General features: G+C 37.5%; 1 protein-coding gene across 1 annotated transcript in view; it reads right to left on the reverse strand.

Annotated features, from left to right (window-relative positions):
• The window catches only part of LOC126336527 (ER membrane protein complex subunit 5), a 57,854-nt gene extending 43,024 nt beyond the window's left edge, over nucleotides 1–14,830 (reverse strand). Inside the window, exon 1 of the mRNA XM_050000322.1 lies at nucleotides 14,628–14,830. Coding sequence (XP_049856279.1) covers nucleotides 14,628–14,706 — 79 coding nt within the window. The 5' untranslated portion in view covers nucleotides 14,707–14,830. The remainder of the gene's footprint in view (nucleotides 1–14,627) is intronic.
• Between the last annotated feature and the right edge of the window lie 9,274 nt (nucleotides 14,831–24,104).

Raw genomic sequence — 24,104 nt, forward strand, 5'->3', positions numbered from 1 at the left:
TTGTAACCTTTCCCCGATTTTATTCAATCTGTATATTGAGCAAGCAGTAAAGGAAACAAAAGAAAAATTCGGAGTAAGAATTAAAATCCATGGAGAAGAGATAAAACTGAGGTTTGCCAATGACATTGTAATTCTGTCAGAGGCAGTGAAAGACCTGGAAGAGCAGTGGAACAGAATGGACAGTGTCTTGAAAGGAGGACATAAGGTGAACATCAACAAAAGCAAAACGAGGATAATGGAATGTGGTCGAATTAAATCCGATGATGCTGAGGGAATTAGATTAGGAAATGAGACACTTAAAGTAGTAGATGAGTTTTGCTATTTGGGGAGCAAAATAACTGGTGATGTTGGAAGTAGAGAGGATATAAAATGTAAACTGGCAATGGCAAGGAAAGTGTTTCTGAAGAAGAGAAATTTGCTAACATCGAGCATAGATTTAAGTGTCAGGAAGTAGTTTCTGATAGTATTTGTATGGAGTGCAGCCATATATGGAAGTGAAACATGGACAATAAACAGTTTAGACAAGAAGAGAACATAGCTTTCGAAATGTGGTGCTAGAGAAGAGTGCTGGAGATTAGATGGGTAGATAATGTAACTAATGAGAAGATAATGAACAGAATTGGGGAGAAGAGTAATTTGTGGTACAACTTGATGGAATTTGAGGCACAACTTAACTAGAAGAAGGGATCAGTCGGTAGGACATGTTCTGCGGCATCAAGGGATCACCAGTTTAGTGATGGAGGGAAGCGTGGAGGGTAAAAATTGTAGAGGGAGACCAAGAGATGAACACACTAGGCAGATTCAGAAGGATGCAGGTTGCAGTAGGTACATGGAGAGGATAGGGTAGCATGGAGAGCTGCACCAAACCAGTCTCTGGACTGGAAATCACAACACAAACAACACACAACACACGAAGCAACAGATGCATTTATACTCCATACCATCACTTAACAGCTTGAAATCACTTAACAGCTATGAACTCAGGGGGCAAAAATTATTTAATAAGCTTCCACAAGCTCTACAAAATTTACCAGAATGAGCATTCAGCAAACACTACACGACTAGTTAGTAGCACACTTATTTTATGACATAAAGGAATTTAGCAACTCACCCATTTAGGATCAGACAGACATAACTACATTTTTGCCACTTTTGAGTTGTTGGTACCATAAGGTACAAGAAATCAAGACCTACATTACAATCAAACAAGCATAACTCTATCTTATGTGGTTTCCATTTTAGTTGTTAACATATATACATTTTACAAAAAATAGTAAGAATCAAATAGACGGAAGAGCTGATCCGTCTTTAGACCACTGGACGCAGTGTTAATTTGTGAAACGGAACAGGTCTTACGTTTCTCTGATCCTAACAGAACTGTTAGAAGTTGCTTTTCCTGCTATTTCTCTTTAGAGGCATTGTCGCTGTCACTGTGTGACAACAATGAAATGCTACTTCCTGGAGAGAAAGATAAATATTGTTTCAGTTGTGAATGGGTTTACAAGAAAGTAGGAGTGCTATGGAATCCAGAGGATGGTTCAAATGTGCCTCAAGAAGGAACAGAATTTAATGGAATCTTACTAGAAACTGTTTCTTAGTGTATATATTTCGGTAGTAAGTACTATAATAATAATTATTATTATTATTGTTACTATTGTTGTTGTTGTTACTGTTGTTACAGCTGTTGTCATTATTATTATTATTATTATTATTATTATTATTGCTATTACTGCTGTTGTCATTATTATTATTATTGATTTACCAAGCGGGAAAGAGCCGGTAGATCGGCACAATAAAAAACACACAAACACACACACAAAATTTCGAGCTTTCGCAACCGGCGGTTGCTTCGTCAGGAAAGAGGGAAGGAGGGGGAAAGATGAAAGGATGTGGGTTTTAAGGGAGAGGGTAAGGAGTCATTCCAATCCCGGGAGCGGAAAGACTTACCTTAGGGGGAAAAAAAGGATCCTTTTTTCCCGCTTGGTAAGTCATGGAATCTTTGTTTTTAATATATTTTTCCCATGTGGAATGTTTCTTTCTATTTTATTTATTATTATTGATAATATTCATAACTGAGGAAAAACATGATGTGGAGATGGTCAGGACATTCATTGGTTCAGACACAGATGATGATCCTTCTTATGAACTGGACAACACTACAGATTCTGGCGAGTAGCCAAATAATTACTAGACACTATAGCAGTTCCAGTTAATTACCTTTTCCCTTCCTCTGAATACCAGTCATGTTATTGTTACAGACAGCAGTACTGAACACTGTACATCTCTTGTAAAGAATGTCACAAAAACTGATGAGGATACTACTAATGCACAAGTAAATCATCACAATCAGGAAGGGGAAACAGCAGATGACAATACTGGTACTGAGAATAGTAACAAAACAAAAAAATGAAAAGGGTAGCGGTTAAAGAGGAATGGAAAAGAAATCAAAGAAAAATTAATCGACAGCATGGTAGGGCGTATATTTCTACGAAGAATTCCTAAGTTCTGCAAGAAATGTGAAGCCAAAAGATTGCTCTAAATGTCCACGACAGTGCACTAGTAAGTTTACTGAACAAGACAGACAAAATATCCTTAGAGCCTATTGGGGTCTTGGGTCAGTTGAGCTACAAAGGAAATACCTAAATAAGTTAGTAGAACAAGAAGAGAAACGAAGTGTGCGGACAAAATTGGAAAACTCACGAAGGAACAGGACCAAGAAATTCTATCTAATAAAGGGATCTGATAAGATTCAAGTGTTTATGCAGTTTTTTCTCAAGACATTTGACATTTCTGAAATCTTTGTAAGAAATACTATTTAAAAAAAGAGATGAACATCATGTAATTGAGAAAGAACAAAGAGGATGTCATGAGCCAGGTATAAAGAGATCCAAAGAAAGTAAAGAGGCTATAAGGAAACACAGTATGTGTTTTCCTACCCTTCCTTCTCATTACAAGAGGAAAGAGTGTACAGTAGATTATTTACCTGCTGATGAGTACTAAGGTAATGTATGAGTTACATCAGGAACAACACTACGAGGAAGGACACATAGTCACGAAATTATGGCTGTATAGGGAGATATTCACAACGGAATTTAATCTGAAATTCCACAGGCGATGAAAAGATATGTGTGATAAATGTTTAAAGTTTTCACACCTTTCAACTGAGAAAAAGGGAGGTAAATATTTTAAAAGGGATCAGGAAGAGCATCTGAAAAGGAAAGAAATGGCACGGGAATTTAAGAAAATTAAAAAAGAAAGTGCCAGAAAAGGCGAATCTTTGCTAGCTGAATTTGACTTACAAGTTGTGCTTTGCTGCCCTAAAGTGAATGCAAAGGCAGTATTCTATAAAAGAATGCTCTCCGTGTGCAAACTCACAGTTCTTAATGTAGGAGACAACAAAACCGACTGCTAAATGTGGGACGGGACAACAGCAAAAAGGGAGTCCATAGAGGTGGCTTCATATTTGTGGTATTTTTTTGAAAAATCATGCATAATGATAACCGATAACCTTGTTTTCTGATACATGTGTGGGCCAGAACAGGAATGCCAGCATGAGCACTATGTTTTTGCATGCAGTAAATACAATGGACACTCCAACTATCGACCAATGCTTTTTTGAGCCAGGACACACACAAATGGAAGTAGACTCAGTGCATGCGAGCATCGAAAGATAAAGTAAACATGTCGATGTTTTCAATCCCATTGGCTGGTATACAATTGTAAGAATGACTTCCAACAAGTACAGAGTAACAGAAATGGACAACACTCAAATTTTAGATTTCAACCAGCTTCAGAAGAAAATATTCAGAACAGGAAAACTGCTGAGAATGGAGAAACTGTAAAATGGCTTAAGATTCTTTGGATGCAATATAGGAAAGATCAGTCTGACATGTTTTTCAAGCATTCCAACGATGATCTTGACTTTCAAGTTTTGCACACCAAGAAAAGACCTGGCCTACGAAATTCTTCGAATTCAGGACCTGAAGACAATACTCTGTGCCTAGCAAATGAGAGTCCTCTCTGCAAAAGTAAAGAAAAGAAAAATGATCTTTTAGATTTATGTAACAAGGGTATTATACCTCCCAGGTATCACACACTATATCAAGGACTCAATGCTATAATGATTCAGAAAATGAGGAAAACATGGAAGAATCACAGGAATAGACTTCATGTTTATTTTCTGGTTTTGTCTCCTTTATTATTGTTGCTAGTTCATAACCTTAGCTATTTCATATAAACCACTAATTTTGGTTCATTTAAATGTCTGTGTTGTATTATTTTTGAATCAACATTCCATAAACAGAAAAACAGGTCTGAGGGAACACTGTGTTTTGTTAAAATGATTTTTCCTATGTTTGTTATGTGAAGATTAGAAAACAAGAATATCATTTCTGTTCCCTGTAAATTATTGTTGTTGTTGTTGTTGTTGTTGTTGTTGTTGTGGTCTTCAGTCCTGAGACTGGTTTGATGCAGCTCTCCATGCTACTCTATCCTGTGCAAGCTTCTTCATCTCTCAGTACCTACTGCAACCTACATCCTTCTGAATCTGCTTAGCGTATTCATCTCTTGGTCTCCCTTTGCGATTTTTACCCTTCACACTGCCCTCCAATGCTAAATTTGTGATCCCTTGATGCCTCAGAACATGTCCTACCAAACAATTCTGTCTTCTAGTCAAGTAGTGCCACAAACTCCTCTTCTCCCCAATTCTGTTCAATACTTCTTCATTAGTTATGTGATCTACCCATCTAATCTTTATCATTCTTCTGTAGCACCACATTTCGAAAGTTTCTATTCTCTTCTTGTTGAAACTATTTATGGTTCATGTTTCACTTCCATACACGGCCACACTCCACACAAATACTTTCAGAAATGACTTCCTGACACTTAAATCTATACTCGATGTTAACAAATTTATCTTCTTCAGAAACACTTTCCTTGCCATTGCCAGTCTACATTTTATATCTTCTCTACTTTGACCATCATCAGTTTATTTTCTCCCCAAATAGCAAAACTCATCTACTACTTTCAGTGTCTCATTTCCTAATCTAATTTGCTCAGCATCACCAAGCTTAATTCGACTACATTCCATTATCCCCGTTTTGCTTTTGTTGATGTTCATCTTATATCCTTCTTTCAAGACACTGCCCATTCCATTAAACTGCTCTTCCAAGTCCTTTGCTGTCTCTGACAGAATTACAATGTCGTCAGCAAACCTCAAAGTTATTATTTCTTCTCCATGGATTTTAATACCTACTCCAAATTGTTCTTTTGTTTGCTTTACTGCTTGTTCAATATACAGATTGAATAAAATCGGGGAAAGGCTACAACCCTGTCTCACTCCCTTCCCAACCACTGCTTCCGTTTCATGCCCCCGACTTTTATAAGTGCCATCTGTTTTCTATACAAATTGTAAATAGCCTTTCGCTCCCTGTATTTTACCCCTGCCACCTTCAGAATTTGAAAGAGAGTATTCCAGTCAACGTTGTCAAAAGCTTTCTCTAAGTCTACAAATGCTATAAACGTAGGTTTGCCTTTCCTTAATCTATTTTCTAGGATCAGTATTGCCACATGTGTTCCAACATTTCTACGGAATCCAAATTATTCATTGTAATTCAATGATACTGCAGACAAATAATGCAAAGTGAAAATAATAATGGCTTTTATGTATTCTCCATCATAAACTGTTGATAAACATCCTGGAAAACAGTTCTCTTGCTTATAGTTCTCATTGAAAGCACTGACACACATTCCCATAACTTGTTCCGCGTGAACCTTATCTATAAATACATTAATAACAAAACTGCAGTAATCTTTAATATGATATTATCGCTTAAAGCTGCATATTATTTGTTTGGCATTTATATGTCATACATATGTAACTGCATGCATAATTTCACTAAATATTTCATTAGTGTCAATCGAGTGACTAAAATATGTAACACCTACTAGAAAACAACAGTCAATGAAGTATACTTCTTATTTACCATAGAAAGGTTTGTGAAAAGCTATTAGAAAATACTCAGTTTCTCAGACAAAACTTTTAAATCGATTTATCTTAAAACATTGTTTTTGTAGTTATGTTTCTTTGATCCTAAATGGGCGAACTGTAACATAAAACTGTAATGTTAACAACTAGCTTGTTGCTTCTTTCAATTATCAACTGTATTATGTTATGTGTGTGACGTCTATCACCCCTAATGTCTTTGGGTCATGCTCGGTACATTATAGTGACAGTCAGAGGTGGTCAAGACGACCTGCCTTGCTACACAGTTCTAAAGAAGCTCGCAAAATGGAACAATGGCCCTATACCGCTTGAACCTGAGACTTTGATATTTTTGTGACCAGCTAGGGAGTGACGAGCTGGGAATTGAGAATCTTATGGTTCCCCTAAATGTGTCAGGGCTGCACTACAAGTCAGAGGCTGCTACCTGAGTGGCTGACTGTGTAGAGTGCAGAAGTATTCTTTTTTCTTTTTTACTTATGTGCCTCTCCATACAATTTAGCTGTAGGAGACCCCAAAACATCAGCGTAAGACCAGATAAACTCTCCTCCCTTCCCTCCGTCCCCACAAAGAGGTGAAAGAATTAAAAATTCAGTGATCAACTGTCAAATCTTTCACAACACAGGCCCAGAATGTGAAGCAATTCTAAAAAAAATTGAAGTCATGCAGTACTAGAAACAAAAATTTCCCTAAAACTTGAATTTGACAGCTGTGAGATTTTTATGGTAAGCCTAAGTCTATCTCAAAAAATAGGCTAACTGTAAATTGAGGTGACGTATTTGTTGCAATTGGAAAAAAAAACTCAGATCCACAGAGATGCAAAACTGAAGCAGCATGTGACGCTAATTAGCTAAGACTCATTGTCAAGGATGGATATAAACTTATACATAATTGGGTCCTACTGACCACTGGACTCACCCCAGATGTAATCAAAAACTTTTCAGAAACTTGCAACTCACTAATTTATATGACCCCAAATCATACTGACATCAATGGAGAACACTTTAATCATCTAACAAATTACAGTTTTGTAATTGGTGGGTATGACAACATCCTCTGAAAACTACCTGGAATATATAGTTTGGAGACCGATGACCACAGCAGTCTGGTCCCTTTAACCCCCACAATATATAATTTGGAAGCTGGCTCATAATGGAATTATGTTATATATTTGGCAACAAAAATATGTAATCTCTTTGATGATGTCCTTGTTGAAACTGCTACCACTGATCATACCACAGTTGCAATAACAGTGATTACTGAAGTAGAAAAGGCACTTACAACCAACGTAAAGATTTACGCGTTCAATAACCTACATAAAGAAGTAGTCTTATCACATCTCAAAAATAACTTGAAACATTTACCTTATGCTAGAACAATTTAAACGAATGGTGGCTTAAGTTTACAAGGGTAGTTGATGAAGCAGTGGACAGATATGTACCGATTAGTCTGTGACTAATGTAACTCCCCACGGTATACAGTCACGGTAAAGAAACTTCTAAGGAAACAATGACTACCCCTTAATAAATGTAAAAAAAACAATATAGCTGTAGATAGGGGCAAGCTGAATGAAATGCCAAATCACTGTTAAGAGAGAAGAGATCTTTCACAAAACACAAAGCAATTCTGGTCATACGTAAAGACTGTCAATGGCACCAAAATTAACAGACAGGCGCATATGGATGACACAGGAACCAAAACTGATTAAAAACACAATAGTTCAACTTAGTTTTTGTTCCTGGCATAGTCCATATCAATTCAGACAGGTTAGGAAAAGATCTTACCTTCATAGTTTCGGATATTATTGAATTCAACATATGTTAAAATGAAGGTCTAAGTAAAGAGCACTTTTTTTTTTTGTTTCTCCAAAAAAATTTCTGCTCTGAAATACAGCCCTCCAAAGATGACACTGCGCATACCATTTTACAGATGCGAATTTTGGAAAAAATTTAAAAATCTTAATCTCTGGAACAGTTCAAATTTTTTTTAATATTTGAAAGGTAATTGCTTTGTGATTACAAAGAAATACTCCATTTGGACTTACCTGTCAAAGTTCTTTTACTATATGGTTCCAAACTTTTTTATAATTTTTGGAAAAAAAACTTTTTTTTCAAAAATGCCAATCCATAATTTTTTTCTGTTGATTAGTACCACACAGTTCTACATTCCCTGAAAAGAAGAGCTTCCACTTTTAGGTTGAACAGGTTTTATAAACAATTGAAATTTTTGCCAGAAATAAAACCTGTTTTATTACCACATTATCAAATAACAGGCTCATAAAAACCAAAACCTAGCCTTCTTTAACATAATTTTAGTTTCGAAAGATGAGTACGGGACTCATTTTCCAAGAATTTTAAATGGTTTCAAAATGTATGTGAAAAGTCCAAGGCCTTAAAGGCTTCAGCTTATACAACTCCTGCGTACTCTGTTCTGTACTGAAATTAGCCAGTCAATGAACTAAAATTGTGTTCCATTGCTTCAGTATCTTCTGCTGATATAGAGTGATGCCTTCCTGCTGATCCAATAGGAACTGGAGCACTTACAATCTTCACAACATCGTGAACAGGAAGTGAGGACATATGGCGATGTTGCTGTCCTTCAGCTGGAAATCTATATCCAGCAGCTGGTCCATGTGGTAGCATAAAGTTAACTACAATTTTGTTTAATTCATAACTAGTGTCTATAATCTCTGCAATCCACCAGTCACAGTCATACACAAACACCAAAAACATCCCCCATCTCAGGTTGTGAATCTGAATATTATCCTGCTGTTTCTGAGGTGTTGGCCAAACAAATGAAATTTCTTCTTTCTTGCTCTTTAAAGTGCGTGCAAAGGGAGTTCGCACATCACTTTGAGTCCAAAAATGTGTCTTCTGAATTCCTCTCACAGTAGTTCGTTTGGACTATTCTTTTTTTCTGCTCGCGGAATTCTTCGATTTCCTCTTTGGACAAAAGAATGAGGGAAGTGGATGTATATGATTTCACAACTCTCATAAAATCCTCAGCATTTTGAATCACAGCTGCATTTGGTCTGGAAAGATTATGTTTTGTAGCATGGTGATTCAGCAGGCCCCCTACACCATCACAAGGCCCCTTTTCATGAGCAGTAGCACTGTATATCCAGTCAGTTGGCACAAGCAACTTACTCAATTCAAACAGGTGGTAACGATTTTTAAAATGACTAGGAGCACCAACAGAACTAATGATGATCTTTGCTGCCATTGTTGAAGTATTCTGTGTGTTGCTAGCAAAGCATGTGCCGATGTGATGTTGTTGCAGTTTCTTCAGATGATGGTGCGTTACTGATTTCACTGACAATTTACCAAGTTCACCAATGAAACTGTCAAAGGCAACAGTTTTCTTACTTAGTTTGTTCCTGCATAGTTATCTGCTACCTCTTCCAGGCCAAGTGTCTGTAAAGACAGTCCTCCCTTTCCAAGGCAGCCACAACATTCTTGAAACACTTGTCTCTCGCTTTACGTCACAAACTACACAAACTACTAATGACTTCACATGCCTGACCAAGGTGTCATATGTCACGTGCTCCAGTAATTTCTTCAAAACTATCCCACAAAGTTCAGAATCTGTGCAATACACACTTAAACAGACATCCCTAGGTGGATGGGGAGCTACCCACTTAGCTCACAGAGCATAAAATTTTGATCTTCCAATACATGAAGTTGTATAGTTGCTCTTATAAATTGCAAAAGTTTCTTTAATACTGCGAGTCATGTATCCCTTCACTTTCACAATTTTTTGACCTTCAACTGTTACAGTTATAGTGCCTTTTTTGTTGGCACTCTGGCAAGAACAGTCCCACTTATCTTCCAGATAAAATGACTGCTATTTGAACTAGAGCTACTTCTACAGGATGACCATAATAGGGATTTGGACTTCCAAAGACTCCTTCTACAGTTCTCACATTTCTTGATTTGTCTACTATGTACTTTGATACTGATTGAAAATGTGGTTCAAAATTGTTTTCTTTGAAAATGTCTCTGGAATAATAGTTAAAACTTGCACCTTTTCACTGTAGGATGTAGAATATTCGACAGCTGAAGTTATATTTGTGAAAAATTCCTTGCAAGAAGTGCACGAATGCTTTGGTTCATTTTCTTCTGAAGATAGAATTTCTGCTTTGAAGAGTGTGGTCAGTTTTGCTGTAGTGTATTCATCCATAGCTTTAGTAATTTCTCTGCACTTTCTTGATGCATAGAGCTTATGACTTGACTTCACTCACCACAGTTCTTTAACAGGGCTAATACCTACCTACCTACCTAATTGACTGATTCAGGGTATTTAATTCTTCCTCTATTGATGCAAAATCTACATCATCTGCACCATAGGAGGCTTCACCTTGTTCAGATACCATCATTGTTGTTATTCTGTCAAAACATTTAGAACACAAAGAGCCATCACTGGAAACATCATCACTTTGAAACTGAGCCTTCATATGAGAACATTTATACCTAATCTGAACAAAGTACCAGATCAGGTTGACGGAGGAGATAGAGAAGATCCAAAGAAGAGCGGCGCGTTTCGTCACAGGGTTATTTGGTAACCGTGATAAGGTTACGGAGATGTTTAGCAAACTCAAGTGGCAGACTCTGCAAGAGAGGCGCTCTGCATCGCGGTGTAGCTTGCCCACCAGGTTTCGAGAGGGTGTGTTTCTGGATGAGGTATCAAATATACTGCTTCCCCCTACTTATACCTCCCGTGGAGATCACAAATGTAAAACTAGAGAGATTCGAGCACGCACGGAGGCTTTCAGACAGTCGTTCTTCCCGTGAACCATACATGACTGGAACAGAAAAGGGAGGTAATGACAGTGGCCCGTAAAGTGCCCTCCGCCACACACCGTTGGGTGGCTTGCGGAGTATGAATGTAGATGTAGATGAAAGTCTGTTTTTTTGTTTGTCCTATATATCACTCTTTTATGGATAGGTACTCTCCTGTGGCCCAAGTCAGATGACATTTCAAACAGTCCTTTTCACAAAACTCACTACAACTGTGTTGTCTCCGATTCCTTTAAAGCCTCTTCAGTAAACAAATTAGCACTGAACAACTAAAATACAGAAACCTGCAAAGAACAACCACAACAAAGAAACTACAACAAATAAACATTGTAACAAAGAAATTAGTAAGTATCAATTTCAGTGAAGACATTCATCAGCCTTGAAAGTTAAAGAAAAGGGATTTTTTAAAATAAAACCTGTCCGACTTAAAAGTGGAAACTCTCTTTCACAGAGAATATAGTACTACATGCTACTAATCAACATGAAAAAATCTAATTTTTCTGGATCACTGGTATTTTTGGAAAAAAATTTCTATAAACATAAAAAAATAATTCAAAAGGTGGCGGTAAAAGAACTTTGACATATATGTCCAAACGGAGGATACCATTGTAATTATAAAGCAGTTATCCTTCAAAGAAAAAGAAAAAAATACCAACTCCAACAAAATATCTAGAACTGTTACAGAGATACAGCATTTTAAATTTTTTTTACAAAACTCGGATCTTCAATGTGGTGTTCGCGGTGTCATCTTTGGAAACCTGCATCTAGGTGCAAGGCTTTTCACTTATTATTATTATTTTTTTTAATAAAAATGTCTTACTTGCTCCTAAATTTTAACATATGCTAAATTCAATAACATCTGAGACTATGAAGGTAACCCCTTTGCCAGAAGTGAGATGGATTACACCTCCTTTATAACAGAACATGAAGTAGTGCCCAAGTTAAGTACTAAAACAAGTGCAAAAATAGGTAAATATGTAACATAGATTTTAGTGGCAGTAGTGTTGAGAAACAGTTTGAATTGCTAAAATGAAACAAGGCTCCTGGGAGCAAAGGAATCTTCATCAGATTCTACACATAAATTGAGGCAGTGTTATTCTTATTTTAATCATACTATATTGGAGATCACTCAGACAGAAAACTATGCCCAGAGGTTGGAAAAAAAAACTGTGCCTACAAAAATGGTAGCAAAAGTGGACCATAAAGCAATGTGTTATAGGTTCTTGGAACATAATCTGAGCTCAAACATAATTAGGTATTTTGAACAGAATGACACTCTTCATACCAGCCAACAAGAATTCTGAAAACCTGAATCATATGAAACCCAAATTCCTCACAGGACATTCTGAAAGCCATGTATCAAGGCAATAAGCGAGATGCAGTATTTCTTTAGTTCCAAAAAGCATTTCATTCAATACTACTCCAAAAGCGATTACCAAAAGTACAATCATATAGGGCGAAGAGTACAATCATATAGGGTATCAAGCAAAATCTGTGACGGGTTTAAGGATGTCTTGGGAGTGAGCACAAACTATGTAACCTTGCATGTGTAGACATCAACAGAAGTAATTTCTGGTGTGCCTAAAGTGTTTTGGGACCCTTCTAACTGTGTTGTATATTAATGACCTGGAATTTTCCATGACAAAGTGCTATCTATGAAAAGCTGCATAAATATCCAAGTAGATCTTGAACAATTTCAAATAGGACAAAGACTGATAACTTGCTTTAAACATTGGGAAATGTAAAACTTAGTGTTTCATAAAACATAGAAAATTTGAATCCAGCGACTACAATGCCGAGAAATCACAACTGGCATTAATTTCTGATCTTAATACCTGATTGTAAGAACTTGCAGGGATATGAAATGCAATGATCTCATTAGCTCAGTCATAGATAAAGCAGATGGCAGGATTAACTTCATTGAGAGGATTCTAGGAAAATGCACTTTGCTAAGAAGACTGCAATACACTAATGCATCTGGTCTTACGATATTGCTCAGGAGTGTGGGACTCTCATCAAATACACCTAAAAAAGGATATGGCATGTATTCAAAGGGCAGCACAAGTGGTCACAGTTTTCTCTAGCTTATGAGAGACGATCACTGAAATGCTAAAACTTGATACTCCACAAAAGCCTGCACATAAAGTTTCAAGAACAAGTATTAAGTGAACAACTTTAGAATATACTTCAGCTCCCTATGCATTGCTTATATAGGGACTGTGAAGACAAGATTAGATTAATTACATCCACACAGTGGCATTTAAGGAGATATTCCTAAAATGCTCCTTATGTGAAAGGAGGAAAACCTAAGTACTCTCTGTCACGCACTTCACAGCAATTTGCCGAATATGTAAGTAGATGTAGACTCCATACAAAAGCCACATTACTTTTACCCTCATTTTACAGATGGTGTTACACAGTGATTACCTGTGGTAAAACTAGTAACGAGTTAGAGCTTTTCAATAAAAAATACGCTAAGTCATCTGGAGTGTGCAGAAAATCCTTTGCACAGTTTACATAAAGGTTAGTGACACTGTTAGCAAACTTCATAGCTAATAGTCAGATTTTACTTCCATGGCAGAATCACATAGCTATATTTAACAGAGTGCCAATGCAGACAAGTTCACGACAGAGCAAACATCACATGTATTTTGTTTAGGGAGTATGGCTGGATGAACTGTTAAGGTGGGGAAAATACGTACAACAGTTAAACAAAAAATACGTCAGTATTGTCATGGCCAAGGACGCTTAAAAATTAATGTAGTACTGACACAGTGTTGTGTATCTACTCTGCACTTGCACACAGCACGTAATGGTATGGCATAGTGTTTTGGGAGAATACCAGTCTGCCTACTTCAAAAGACAGCTATTACAAAAATTGGAGGATCATATTTAGAGAATAAAGTAAGTATTTCTTCGAGGAATTTAAAATGAGGAAGTCTAACACCTCAATACACTTGTGAAAGTATATGTTTTCTGAAGATACTTCAGAAACGCTCAGTGTTAAACAGTCAAGTCTATAGCTATGAAGCAAGAAATAGGGGCGATTTATAGGCCTAGTGCAATACATAGGCCTGCAAGAGTCATGTATTGAAAAATTACCCTTTATCAAACAATAATCCTATTTAGTGCATTACCAACGATGTGGTGATCGGAATTCCACACATTCAAAACAAAGAACTCGAGAAAAACGTAATCAGCAGCTTTTATAGCACTGTGAATACGTGAATCGTCAGCATTAAAGGTGCGGCAGCTTATTTTCTTTGTTAAGCTAATTGAGCAACTCATTTTTTTAAATTATAATTGTATTTGGCCACCCTCGAAAAACTTCATTTACATTGCTAATTTGTGATCTCAACTGTGATGCGCCTCGCTTAATGTTCTGTATAGGCCTACAAGTATTTTATCAGGTAACATAAAATATAGTTATCAAATTGCTTCGTGTACTATTTTATCAAGTAACAGTGACATATAATTTTAAAATTGCTTCATATACTATTTTATCAAGTAACAGTAACATAAAATTATAAAGTTGCTTGGCGCAATATCAGCTACAACAGATCTTACAATAATATATATTATGAGATACAACACTGCTAATAAATGGAATTGAACTGGTCTGAAACGACTCAAGTCAAAATCCATTAACTATCTAAGGTATTATTATTTTATTTACAAGCACCAAGGTCAAAATTTTACAATTTACGAAATACTCTCCTGAAAATAAAACAATAGTGGCCCATCAAAACATTATTTAAAATTCTTGTCGCTTTCACAGTAATATCAGCAATTAAGAACTTCAAACAATGCAGATGTAGATTACTACTCACGTTGTGCAGCAGAGTACGCCGCATGTAATAACGATAACAATCCAAACGAAAGAATTAATTTGTGTGTTAATGATGCCATATTGTAATATCACTTCCGACTCTCTCCGATATTGCAACCTTAGACCTTACTATTATGTGTTCACAGCACAACTTTTGCAGACGACAACAACATAAACAATGATCTTCCATGGTAGGCAACATTGAAAAGCCAAAACTTACAGCGATTTGATTTGAGGGAAATTTTATTTTATTTATTTATTTACCTTTGTATTTGGCTTTCGACGCTGTAGCACAAAAAGCAATCTAAATTTTCAGTACAAAATGCGTATTATACTTGGCTTAAACATTAAAAATGGATTTAAGTTAATGTAATATATACAATAAATCTGCGAGGTTTAAAAATGTTTGCAAAACATTAAAACTATTTATGTCAGCTATCTGTCAGGAAACGTTTCATTCTTATTAGCTGTAATCATCTAATCAATGCGTTTGAGATACAGTAGGCCTGCTGCACACCGCGCACAGCAGAGCAGAGGCACGGCAGAGCAGAGCCTACACAGTTCAGCGCATATCACTCCTACTATCGCGCAGCAAAGCGCTCCCAGTTTGAAAATAAACGGCAATTTTACATCTATCTTGCAGCTGTTGACGTTAAACATCTTACACTGAGAAAACTTCTGCTATCTGACTCCTCTTATTTCAGCTATAAACAGAGGTCCGTCACAGGACCTCTCGTATTCCTTATTTGTGTCAACGATCTTGACTGTAACAACCGCTTGTTACAGTTTTCTGATAACGCCACTCATTTTGCGAAAGGAAAAGCTGCTGTGCAAGCTCTTTGAAAACATCAGAGAATGATTCATCAATAGTAAAATCATTTTATTATAAAATGAAAATGAACGAAGAAGAAACACAACATCTGAAACGTTGGATACCACAATAATGTGGAGGCTGTCAAACTGCTGGGATTCATGAATGACAGTAAACTATTAATGGATGAGCACACAGTGTGTGTATGTATGCTACAGCTCTCCTGTGTAATGCCTTCTGAAGAGACTAAAAGGTGTATTAATTGACCCACACCTTACGAAAGTGTATTATGCACTATTTGATAGCCACATACGTCATGGTCTACTATTTTGGGAACACTTCAAGTTGCAAGGGATTATTAATGCTACAAAAGAAAACCATCAAAATCCTTGCACCGAGCGAAAGACTGGAGCACTGCAAGGCTATATTCACCCGCTTAGAAATAACGACAATCTTCCGCCAGTACATGTTTTTAGGCGTTACTAGTGGGGAAAAAAACCAAGTGGTTTTCAGCATGAGACAAGATACACATAATCATGACATCTGCAGTGAGCGGAACGTTGATATACAAAGATGTCGACTGTTTGGAACACAAGATAGTTTTCCAATTGTCGCTCTGAAAATGTTCAACTCATTGTCCTGAGAAGTGCAAAATATATATACAAGTCACCTAATCCCTGTAAATTTCTGGGAGGGAAGGCAATTGGCTCTGACACCTTGTTGACTCACATCCCAGGTGTGTTGTGTTGAGTTCAGATATGATGAACTGGGAGGCCTGCACATCAAATGGAACTAGAGGCGATTCTAGATGTCAGTCAAGTGAGGAGGGGGGGCTATAGCCCCTGACTGGAACTCACCACTGTGCTCGTAAGACCACTCCATCACACTCCAGGCCTTGTGACATGGTGTATTATCTTGTTAAAAAATGCCACTGTTTTTGCAAAAAACGTTCACCATGAAGGGGCACGTGTGTACAATAGTCCTTGGATGTCATAGTGCCTTGCAGAAGCTCCACTGGACCGATGAGTGCCCACCTTAAGGTTCCCCAGGGCATAACAGAGCCATTGCCAGCTTGTTGCTGGCCCACAGTAAAGGTGTCAATAAGCTGTTCACCTGGAAGATGGCAGTTTTGCACCCTCCCATCGGCACGATGAAGAAGGTAATGCGATTCATTGGAAGATGTAATACTCTGCACTGCACCAACATCCAGTGCTGATGGTCACATGGCCATTTCAATTGTAGTTGCCAATGTTGTGGTGTCAAAATTGGCAGAAACATATGTTGTTGGTTGCAGAGGCCCATCGTTAGAAGTATTTGGTACATTGCTTGTTGAGACACACTTGTGCTCTGCCCAACATTAAAGTCTGATGTTAGTTCCACCATAGTGCCTGTCCTGTTTTACCAGTCTGTCGAGCCTACAATGTCCAATAGCTGTAATTGAGGGTGACTGCCCAACTGCACAATTTGTGGACATGGTTTCACCTTTGTTTCATGATGTGTTGAAGACACTCACTACAACACTCCTAGAAGACCTGACAAGTCGAGCATTTTCAAAATGTCCATTCCAGGCCTCTAGGCCATCACAACCTGCCCTCGGTCAAACTCAGATAAATCACATGCCTTCCCCATTCTACACACGGATAGCACGCTCACTGATACTAAATGCACCATGCGTGTGCCTGACTAGCTTTCGTTCTCTGTCAGGTAATGCTGCTATCACCCGGATGGATTTGTAACAATAATAGGTGAGTCATCATGATGTTCTGACTAATCAATGTATTGTGTATATTAATCTTTACATATATGAAAAACTGTAAATAACTCTTATTTATGTATGTAGTCTTGATGTAGTCTGACCAGTGATGACTGGTAAATGATGCAGATCTAGTAATAAAATAATAAAGTCACTGTTGATGCTCATTATAGATTTACTTCTATAGATGTGAATTCAGTGGGCAGATACAGTAGTGGAAGCATTTTCTTGAATTTGCTATTAGAAAAATAAGCCCCTTGTTGGGACTCTAAATATCTCGGAAGGTTAACCACTTTCTGAACAAAAGAATGCAACTCCTTATGTTCTCATAGTTTATGAGGCATATCCATTATTAAATATCTTGATGTGGCCCTATCCTAAGTGTAAAGTCACTGATAATGAGAAAAAAATTTAACTAAAGGTTTTCTTGTGCTTGTCAAACAGTAGAATGTGCATTTGGAGCACTGAATTCCAGGTTTTGTGTGTTAAAAAGACTCATCAAGTGTAAACTTTACACTATAGATAGAAATGTGACTGCTAAATACATACTTCATAATAATTTGAGGACTCAAAACATTACAAGAGATCTCACTGAGGTTGGCATGAAACCACAGAATACTAACCACCTTCTTTTGCCTGCTCCTTATAGTGCGGAAGCACAGATAACGCTTTTCTTAAGACGGAAAAATTCAAGGAGTGTTTTAGTTCAGCAGAAGCCTCTCTTTTCACTGGCAGCCAGCAGCTTTAAAAAGAGGCAAATACTAATGTCAGTTGCAGTTCATGTGGCTTTTCTGGGGGGCTTCATTGGAGGATGGTCTATGATGTTCCAAATAACTAATATAAAAAGACTAAAAATGAAAAACAATTGCTATATGGAAATACACACATGATTAATGTTTACATGAAAAATCCATTAGCCCCTCCTTAACAGCAGTGACTGTTAATGAAATGTTCACTGAAGTCTATGAGACAGCAGCAACATTTGTGGAAACTGATTTCCACACAAAACAAATTTTTCAGAGTTAAATAAATTTGTAGCAATGAGAAACCCTGTAAAGTCAAACCATTCAAAAACCTGAGTGATAATTTTATCCCACGTTTCTTTTCCATCATCAATAATCCAAAATGAGGAAGGCCAAAAATGTCAATGGATGAATTAGGTGTGAAACTTGAGGCAGATGCTCTTGAAGAAGATCACTGTGTTACTTGTGAGGAACTCTCTGAAGCTACAGGAATTCCCCAACATCAGTAATCTGTATTATGACAAATTATTTTAAAAAGAGAAAAATTCCTGGGAGGCAGGTCCCACACTATTTGACTGCTGAAGAGAAGAGAAATGCCTGGATATTGTAACCTTCCTCAAACAATGATTTGACCATGAATATCAAGGATCCTTATGTTGAATTGTCACTATTGATAAAACAGGGATTACAGACTTTGAATAGGAGTTGAAATCACAGCCCCATGAATGGAGAGCATCAGATTCTCAATGTCCACAAAAATTTCAATGTGCTAAATCAAAGCTCAAGCTAATGATGATTTTTGCTTATGATCACCAAGCAATCATCGTGACAGATAGAGTCTCATGTGGGACATATGTCACAGCATTGCATTATTGTAACTTCATGCAAAACCTGTGCATAAAAATGCACAAAACTTGGCCTCAGTTACCTGAGGCTGAGCCATTCATTCTCCAAGACAATGCTTACCCACATATTGATAATGTTGCAGCTTAAAATGTGTGAATGTGAATGGGAAGTGTTTCTGCATCATCCCTACAGTCCACCAGACTTCAACTTGCTCCCGAAGTTGAAAAAACTTATGCATGGATGCTGTTATCTTTCTGTGGAAGAGCTTTCTACCACCTTTAGCCAAGCCATTTGACAAATGAGCAGAAGTGGTGTCCTGGATAGAATAACAGGGCTTCCAAGATGTAGTTGTAGTTGTAGTTGTAGAGAGGCAGAGAAACTATACTGAAGGACTGGAAAGAGAGACTCAATAAATAAAAAACTACATAAATAATGATGATGTAAATAAAATAGAAAGAAACTTCCACATGGGAAAAATATATTAAAAACAAAGGTTCCAAGACTTACCAAGCGGGAAAGCGCCGGCAGACAGGCACATGAACAAAACACACAAACACACACACAGAATTACGAGCTTTCGCAACTGGCAGTTGCTTCATCAGGAAAGAGGGACAGTTTCCTCTTTCCTGACGAAGCAACTGCCTGTTGCGAAAGCTCGTAATTCTGTGTGTGTGTTTGTGGGTTTTGTTCATGTGCCTGTCTGCCGGCGCTTTCCCGCTTGGTAAGTCTTGGAATCTTTGTTTTTAATAAACTACATAAATAAATGTATAAGTAAATAAAATTGGTGTTAATTATTTATGAACTGTTCCTCATATTACTTCTGCCTAATTCAACATATCTGTGATTTACTTCTGTCAGCTGAAAAGTTTTAGGAGAATGGAAGCTGAAGAATCGGGGTCCCATTACAAAGGACAATTTTTCCATTCAATCCAGAAGAGATCTTGAAACTCATTCCCAAAACTATTGGAAAGAAAGGTGAACCTCAAAGAAACACTGGACATTTCTTTGTACTTATTTTTACTTGATTTGGACAGCGAGGAGACAGAGCCACTTTGTCTTCCACCTGATGAAAGCACAGCAAACGTTCATTTGGACAACGATCATGATCCATTCTCCCATAAAATGCTGATGCTACTGCTGCATTACCTTCTACTTCTGACCATTCTGCTGTAGAAAATTTGAGATCAGAGAGTGAAAAATATCAGAGCAATGACTCTGACATAGATGACCATGTTTCAACTGATGACAATTAGGTTGAGCACAAAGCTACATTAATTAGAAAAACTAGTACACAGATACCTAGCAGTTAAGTGGATGAGTTAAACAAAGGAGAGTTCATTGCTGTAATGTTTAATTACATTGGATAAATATCCTAGGTTGTTCTGAAAACATTAATAGGGAAAATATTGGCCATAAGAGGTTTCAGAGTGGAAAATTAATTTATAAGAAAGTCTCAAAAGCAGCTGGACATTCATGTCTTTCCATATGAACAAGACATTCAAGAAGTCTCTGTGGCACAAATTTTGAGCAGGCTTGTTCCCCTCTTTTTTTTGTTTGTGATCATTACTGATTCCCGTATGAAATCACAGAGTAAAGTGAACAAATATCTGTTTACTCTCTTGTAAAAAAATTTATTTTTGTACTTTTATATGTGAAACATTCTTTTAAGACAATATCATAAAAAACTTATTTCACTTCTTTTGTTTTCACTTTTCAACATTTATTTTAATTTTAATATATCATAATTTTGATTGTCTCATCTTAAAGAACATTATAATTGGTGTCAGATATTTAAAATTAGAAAACACTTCACTGTCCCAAGTCATTCTTTGGTGAGGTGAATGCTGAATGCGGTTTTGTGAAAAAAAATTTGGGTGTCCAAAGTCATCCCACCCTGCAGAGTGATGTCGGACATGGAGAAAAGACAACTTTTAAGATAAAATGAGATGTGTAAATGTAATTTACTGACCTAGATCTACATGTTGATATACACATTCTTTTCATACATTGCAAGAGTCCTAATAAAAGCCAAAGAAACATAAAAAGTGTCCCAAGTCACCTCGTTTTTAGGGTAGCAACAGCAGAAAGTCAGACATTCACATTTGTACACATATGTCTACAGCTGGACATAGAGTCAACAAATAAATCACAATAAATTACTAGAGTGGGTGGTCTTTTCTAGATGCCTGAAGAAAAGAAGAAGAACAGGATGCAGTTGGTACTTATAATCAACATGAGAAGACACATTGTTGGGAGATTATACCTTTTGAGGACCTTAGAAATGATGGTGATAATCTTCAACTATTTTAGGATTAGTATGTAAACTTTTGATGAACTTCCTGTAAGAATAAAGTATTCAGTCCAACACCATAACACATCCTTCAGAGAATGTATCCAACCTATACACATGTTGCTAGCCGCAATCAGACGATTGAAAAAATTAAATATTTTAAATTTTATCGCAATTCTCATGCCCGTTTCAAGCGAATGTGATAGCATTAAGTATTTGAAAGATTTTTAAGAACCAAATACATATTTATCAAGGTGCAATATCATAACAGACAAAAAACCTCAAAAGCAAAATGGCTGTTATAGTGCTTCGAGAATTTCGGGGTAAATTCTAGAAACACTTGGCTCTCCATCATCTCGAACACCTGATATTTTAATGATGACGGTGAGAGAGCCTTTTTACTGTGCACCACATATCTGTGTGTGTAGGAGGGACAGCTGTCATGAGAAGCCAGGAGCTGTGTCAGACGGTCGGCCCCGACAAGTGGTTACCAGCAGTGCCTTGGAATTTATATCAAAAAGTGTATTGTATAGAGACTCTTACTTCATGTCTTGGCTCTGCATGAGGCAGCACATATGTAATTGTATGGGTGTTTTGTCAATTCTGACATTTATCTGGGAACGAGATGGCTTGCTGGAGCTTGTACAGAATATTTGTTACTGTGGGGATGAGAGTTGAAAATATCTTGTTGTTGAACTGAAAAGTTTCTACAAGTACATGATTTATTTCAAGAATAGAGATTGGTTAATATTATTCTCTTTAACCTGATACAGTCTCTGGAGAAGAACTAAATGGTGAGAGCGACGTAGTTGATGACCCAAAGAAGAGGATTGGCTGCATGCACAATGTATGAGTCAACTGGAAGAGACGTGTGAGTCATGCAACCCAACACAGCACTGTCTTTTGTCATCCAAGAAATCGTTAGACTGTGGTCTTTCAGGACCCTGACCACAATCTATTGGTTATGAACTGTAGATTAAAACTGAACAAACTGCAAAAAGGTGGGAATTTAAGGAGATGGGACCTGGATGAACTGAAAGAGCCAGAGGTTGTACAGAGTTTCAGAGAGAGCATAAGGGACCAAGTGATAGGAATAGAAGAAGAATGGGTAGCTTTGAGGAATGAAATAGTGAAGGCAGCAGAGGATCAAGTAGGTAAAAAGACGAGGGCTAGTAGAAACCCTTGGATAATAGAAGAAATATTGAATTTAATTGATGAAAGGAGAAAATATAAAAATGCAGTAAATGAAGCAGGCAAAAAGGAATACAAATGTCTCAAAAATGAGATCGACAGGAAGTGCAAAATGGCTAAATAGGGATGGCTAGAGGACAAATGTAAGGATGTAGAGGCTTATCTCACTAGGGGTAAGATAGATACTGCCTACAGGAAAATTAAAGAGACCTTTGGAGAAAGAAGAACCACTTGCATGAATATCAAGAGCTTTGATGGAAACACAGTTCTAAGCAAAGAAGGGAAAGCAGAAAGGTGGAAGGAGTATATAGAGGGTCTATACAAGGGTGATGTACTTGAGGGCTATATTATGGAAATGGAAGAGGATGTAGATGAAGATGAAATGGGAGCTATGATACTGCGTAAAGAGTTTGACAGAGCACTGAAAGACCTGAGTTGAAGCAAGGCCCCCCGGAGTAGACAACATTCCATCAGAACTACTAGCAGCCTTAGGAGAGCCAGTTCTGACTAAACTCTACCATCTGGTGAGCAAGATGTGTGAGACAGGCGAAATACCATCAGACTTCAAGAAGAATATAATAATTCCAATCCCAAAGAAAGCAGGTGTTGACAGATGTGAAAATTACCGAACTATCAGTTTAATAAGTCACAGCTGCAAAATACTAACGCGAATTCTTTACAGACAAATGGAAAAACTGATAGAAGCTGACCTCAAGGGAGATCAGTTTGGATTCCGTAGAAATGTTGGAACACATGAGGCAATACTGACCCTACGACTTATCTTAGAAGAAAGATTAAGAAAAGGCAAACCTACGTTTCTAGCATTTGTTGACTTAGAGAAAGCTTTTGACAATGTTGATTGGAATACTCTCTTTCAAATTCTGAAGGTGGCAGGGGTAAAATACAGGGAGAGAAAGGCTATTTACAATTTGTACAGAAAGCAGACGGCAGTTATAAGAGTCGAGGGGTATGAAAGGGAAGCAGTGGTTGGGAAGGGAGTGAGACAGTGTTGTAGCCTATCCCTGATGTTATTCAATCTGTATATTCAGCAAGCAGTAAAGGAAACAAAAGAAAAGTTTGGAGTAGGTATTAAAATCCATGGAGAAGAAATAAAAACTTTGAGGTTCACCAATGACATTGTAATTCTGTCAGAGACAGGAAAGGACTTGGAAGAGCACTTGAATGGAATGGACAGTGTCTTGAAAGGAGGGTATAAGATGATATGATTAGATGGGTAAATCACTTAACTAATGATGAGGTATTGAATAGAATTGGGAAAAGAGAAGCTTGTGGCACAACTTGACTAGAAGAAGGGATCGGTTGGTAGGACATGTTCTGAGACATATAGGGATCATCAATTTAGTATTGGAGGGCAGCATGGAGGGTAAAAATCATAGAGGGAGACCAAGAGATGAATACACTAAGCAAATTCAGAAGAATGTAGACTGCAGTAGGTACTGGGAGATGGAGAAGCTTGCACAGGATAGAGTTTCATGGAGAGCTGCATCAAACCAGTGTCAGGACTGAAGACCACAACAACAACAACAACATGACAGTTTGACAGTCTTGCAGAAGTGCCATGTGATGGAACCATCTGGAGTCTGGTGATTGCCATGATGACCTTCGATGAGGAGGTATCTGTCCATGAGCTTGATGTTGAGAGCCTCAGGAAAGAAGTTGTGAACATCCAGTTACAACTTGAACGTGTTCAGTACAGCATCAAAAACAGAAGAGTCGGGAAGTGTCAGCGAGGGGGTCGGTTGGCACATGTTGTAGTCTAGTGAGGTGTCCTGTAGTGTCCACACAGGTTTGAACTGACTGATGGACATGGTTATATGTTTCTC

The sequence above is a fragment of the Schistocerca gregaria genome, chromosome 2 (assembly GCF_023897955.1).
Source record: "Schistocerca gregaria isolate iqSchGreg1 chromosome 2, iqSchGreg1.2, whole genome shotgun sequence".
NCBI classification, from domain to species: domain Eukaryota; kingdom Metazoa; phylum Arthropoda; class Insecta; order Orthoptera; family Acrididae; genus Schistocerca; species Schistocerca gregaria.